This window comes from Coregonus clupeaformis, chromosome 7 (genome assembly GCF_020615455.1).
Source record: "Coregonus clupeaformis isolate EN_2021a chromosome 7, ASM2061545v1, whole genome shotgun sequence".
Taxonomy (NCBI): domain Eukaryota; kingdom Metazoa; phylum Chordata; class Actinopteri; order Salmoniformes; family Salmonidae; genus Coregonus; species Coregonus clupeaformis.
The window spans coordinates 73,011,959-73,016,334 of record NC_059198.1 but is presented as its reverse complement, the minus strand read 5'-3'; the positions used below and the strand labels follow the sequence as shown (position 1 = coordinate 73,016,334).

General features: G+C 42.8%; 1 protein-coding gene across 1 annotated transcript; it reads left to right on the top strand.

The window, feature by feature from the left end:
* The first annotated feature begins 1,258 nt into the window (after positions 1 to 1,258).
* On the top strand, positions 1,259 to 4,124 carry LOC123491260 (von Hippel-Lindau disease tumor suppressor-like). Its single transcript, XM_045221525.1, has 3 exons — positions 1,259 to 1,474; positions 1,681 to 1,821; positions 2,885 to 4,124. Exons 1-3 carry the CDS (start codon positions 1,282 to 1,284, stop codon positions 3,052 to 3,054), a joined length of 504 nt encoding a protein of 167 aa, XP_045077460.1. The 5' UTR covers positions 1,259 to 1,281; the 3' UTR covers positions 3,055 to 4,124.
* The last annotated feature ends 252 nt before the right edge of the window (positions 4,125 to 4,376 follow it).

Below are 4,376 nucleotides of genomic sequence, written 5' to 3'. Positions count from 1 at the left end.
ATCTGATGATGTAAAAAGGGCTTTATAAATAAAATATGATTGATACGGGCCCAGGGCGTGCTTCTCTTCCAGAAGTCTATTTTCCCCCATTCTCCTTTGATTTCCTTTAAATATGTGTGTGTGTGTGTGTGTGTGTGTGTGTGTGCGTGCGTGTGTGTGTGTGTGTGTGTCAGTTCTTTGCTGGGTAGCGTACCATGCGAGGTTTGGGTCTGTGATGTTTGCTTGACACCTTAACGGTTCTGAGGGATACAAGGTGCTGGTCAGAGGTAGTGCACTAGGGTATAGGGTGCCATTCAGGACTGGATAAGTACACTGCGAGGCCAAACGATACGAAGGGTAACTGGTCTTATAGCCAGTCTCCTTGGGATGGCAAGGACAGATCAGCTGAAGGTAGGGAGGGTATTGGAAAGCAGGTCCCCCACCCATCAGGTAGATACTACCTCCAACTGTGTTGATGAGCTCCCTGTTATTGAAATAGTATTGAAATGAGTATTGACATTTAAATGAGTATTGACATTTAAATGACTGTCATCATTGTTTTATCCTGCTATTTGTTACAGTGATTTAATTGGTCGAAGCAGGAAACCTCAGAAGCAAAATACCATCATGGGCTGAAAGCATTACTCAGCGATGGGCTGAACCAAGGGGACAGTTATACCCCAACAAAGCATTACTCAGCTATGGGCTGAACCAAGGGGACAGTTATACCCCAACAAAGCATTACTCAGCTATGGGCTGAACCAAGGGGACTGTTATACCCCAACAAAGCATTACTCAGCTATGGGCTGAACCAAGGGGACAGTTATACCCCAACAAAGCATTACTCAGCTATGGGCTGAACCAAGGGGGACAGTTATACCCCAACAAAGCATTACTCAGCTATGGGCTGAACCAAGGGGACAGTTATACCCCAACAAAGCATTACTCAGCTATGGGCTGAACCAAGGGGACAGTTATACCCCAACAAAGCATTACTCAGCTATGGGCTGAACCAAGGGGACAGTTATACCCCAACAAAGCATTACTCAGCTATGGGCTGAACCAAGGGGACAGTTATACCCCAACAAAGCATTACTCAGCTACTTGCAAATATGATAATATTGGGTTTTATGCATCAATGATGGGAATAGTGGAGGCTTGAGCAACACAACCCACCACACCACATCTGGTCACCAGAATGACATTTCAATGTCTGACTCGTCAGAGCGCTGAACAACAGCGCTCTCTTCTGGTTCGTTTAGGGAACGACATCGTCGTGGCATTCCGAGTGTTTATATCGTCATGGATGAGCAAGAAGTAGTCAGTGGCGAAAATAAAGCTCTCCGGTCTCTAAATTCTGATGTCCAAACCCACGTTAATTTTATTAACAGGTCGACACGAAGCGCCCGAGCATGGTGGTTGGATTTTTCCGGACATCCAGTTTCATATGGCGATATACGACCGAGCGGGTTATTACATATGGACACATTTCTGAGTGAGTCCCTCCCTCATGCAACACAACCTTCTGTCTTTCCGTTATTTTGTCTTTCTTGTGTTACTCAAATTCTTTATTAAGTTTAACACGTAATGTAATTCAGCTATATGCCTTTCCCAAATGTCGAATTGAATGCGTTATAGCCTATAGCCTAAACTATTTCGCATGACATGTAATTTCCCTCAATCTCATTCCACTCTCCGCAGCGCATCCGTGGGTTTTCAGAGCCTCTCGAAATGGGGCGAAACTTGTAGCTGATCAGCAGGACGTTTATATGCCAGCAGCTGCCACCGAATATGAAGAGGACGGTAGCCCCAAGTTTCTGAATGTCGTCCTAACTGCCCCAGGTGCGTCCCTCTCTGTGTGCTTCCCGTCAACCGCCCAGATTCACAAAACCTTCTTAAGAAGACGTTTCATCTTAACTGCCATTTTTTCCTAAACTATATATTTAAGAAGAAAGTTAAGCAAAGTTGCTATTCCTCAAAAAGGTTATTGGAAATTTTCTTGCGCCATTTATAATGTTTCTCCTTAAGCAAAAAGTTAAAAAGAAATTAGATTCTTGAAAAGAAAGTAATTGGAAATGTTCTTAATTCCAAGATAGCTAACCCCTTGTCTTAAACTCAGGGCAGTGAGAGAAAAAGCAATTGAAAGCAATTGAACATGTTTAATTCACTCACAAACTTCATCTGAAAGTTTCAGTATTGATTATTTTAAACCCAAGAACATGTTTTAGAACAGCAATCTTAGTAAGAAATATGCTAACATGATTGCCATTGCTAGCTAGATAGCTAGCTAAATCGGTTGACTAGCAACAGACATCTTAAGAAGATAGTTAAGAAATCCATAAGAAGATATTTTAGAAGTTATAAAGAAAATCATTAAAACTTAAGATATTGTTGAGGAATTGCACTTACAAACTATCTTATGAACCTCTTTTTTTTCTTCTTAAGATGCTTCTTAAGTTTTTGCATAAGAAGTGTTTTGTGAATCTGGGACCAGCTCTGTCCAGGAGTGTTGACAGATCTGGGACCAGCTCTGTCCAGGAGTGTTGACAGATCTGGGACCAGCTCTGTCCAGGAGTGTTGACAGATTTAGAACCAACTCTGTCCAGGAGTGTTGACAGATCTAGGACCAACTCTGTCCAGTACTGTTGACAGATTTGGGAACCAGCTCTGTCCAGGAGTGTTGACAGATCTGGGACCAACTCTGTCCAGGAGTGTTGACAGATATGGAACCACCTCTGTTCAGGAGTGTTGACAGATTTGGGACCAACTCTGTCCATGAGTGTTGACAGATTTGGCTCCAGCTCTGTCCAGGAGTGTTGACAGACACGGGACCAACTCTGTCCAGGAGTGATGTAAAAACACACGTCAAGTGTCAAAGACATAATTGTTTCTCTCTGTGTTCCAGTGTACTCTCTCCAGGAGTTGTGTCTGATGCTAATCCGTAAACTGGTAGAAGAGGAGGACTACGGCCGACTGGACATCCCTGAGTCACTGAAGACAGACCTCAGACAACGGCCTGACCTACTGAAGGAGCTGGGGCTCATCAACCGTCTCAGAATAGGAGTGTTGATTTAGGATCAGTTGTGTCATTTAGATCACAGTGAATCAGATGACATGGACAGGGGGACCTGAACCTAAATCAGCACTCCTACTGTGAGAAGCGTTATGCATACAGGCCCTGAATCATGGACTTTCTGTTTGACCAAATGTATCCTTTATTTTCCCCTCCTCTGGACTCTTTGGTGTCTCTAGAACAGTGGTAGTCAGAGTCGGGGGAACTGCAGTGGGGTCGCCAATTAAGAGTACATATTATTGTATGAGACAAAAAAAATAACGTTTTTGAGAAAGATAAAAAAAAAAAAAAAATGTTTATTGAATAAATGTATTTATTTGTTTCTTTTCATTTTGATAAGAGATTAAAATGCAATGAATTTAAGGTTATTTGTTGATGTAAACATTTTAATGTATCTATCGTGTCATTAGCTTTGGGGTGGGGTCGCAATAAATTCTTGAGGAAAAAATGGGGTCCCCACAGAAACAGTTTGAATACCACTGGCTTAGAGCATTTGAATGTAACTTATCCCTGCCCTGAACTCGTTGGTGACTCAAGAATGTGTTCACAAGATATGTAAGCTTAGAGCATTTGAATGTAACTTATCCCTGCCCTGAACTCGTTGGTGACTCAAGAATGTGTTCACAAGATATGTAAGCTTAGAGCATTTGAATGAAACTTGTCCCTACCCTGAACTCGTTGGTGACTCTAAGTATGAAGAGTATGTGAGCACAGTGCTTTATGTTGTTTCCTAGCCTGGTCCCAGATCTATTTGTGCCGTCTTACCAACTCCTGTGGTCATTGACACTCCTGTGGTCATTGACACTCCTGTGATCATTGATACTCCTGTGGTCATTGACACTCCTGTGGTCATTGACACTCCTGTGGTCATTGACACTCCTGTGATCATTGATACTCTTATGATCATTGACACTCCTGTGATCATTGACACTCCTGTGGTCATTGACACTCCTGTGATCATTGATACTCCTGTGGTCATTGACACTCCTGTGGTCATTGACACTCCTGTGGTCATTGACACTCCTGTGATCATTGATACTCTTATGATCATTGACACTCCTGTGATCATTGACACTCCTGTGGTCATTGACACTCCTGTGATCATTGACACTCCTGTGGTCATTGACACTCCTGTGGTCATTGACACTCCTGTGGTCATTGACACTCCTGTGGTCATTGACACTCCTGTGATCATTGATACTCTTATGATCATTGACACTCCTGTGATCATTGACACTCCTGTGGTCATTGACACTCCTGTGATCATTGACACTCCTGTGGTCATTGACACTCCTGTGATCATTGACACTCCTATGGTCATTGA

What these genes read in the sequence shown, in the direction of transcription:
- LOC123491260 (XM_045221525.1), top strand. Translation starts at nt 1,282, where the DNA reads ATGGATGAGCAAGAAGTAGTCAGTGGCGAAAATAAAGCTCTCCGGTCT. An exon ending in ACATATGGACACATTTCTGA is followed by an intron (nt 1,475 to 1,680) that starts GTGAGTCCCTCC and finishes CACTCTCCGCAG; the next exon opens with CGCATCCGTGGGTTTTCAGA. An exon ending in TGTCGTCCTAACTGCCCCAG is followed by an intron (nt 1,822 to 2,884) that starts GTGCGTCCCTCT and finishes TCTGTGTTCCAG; the next exon opens with TGTACTCTCTCCAGGAGTTG.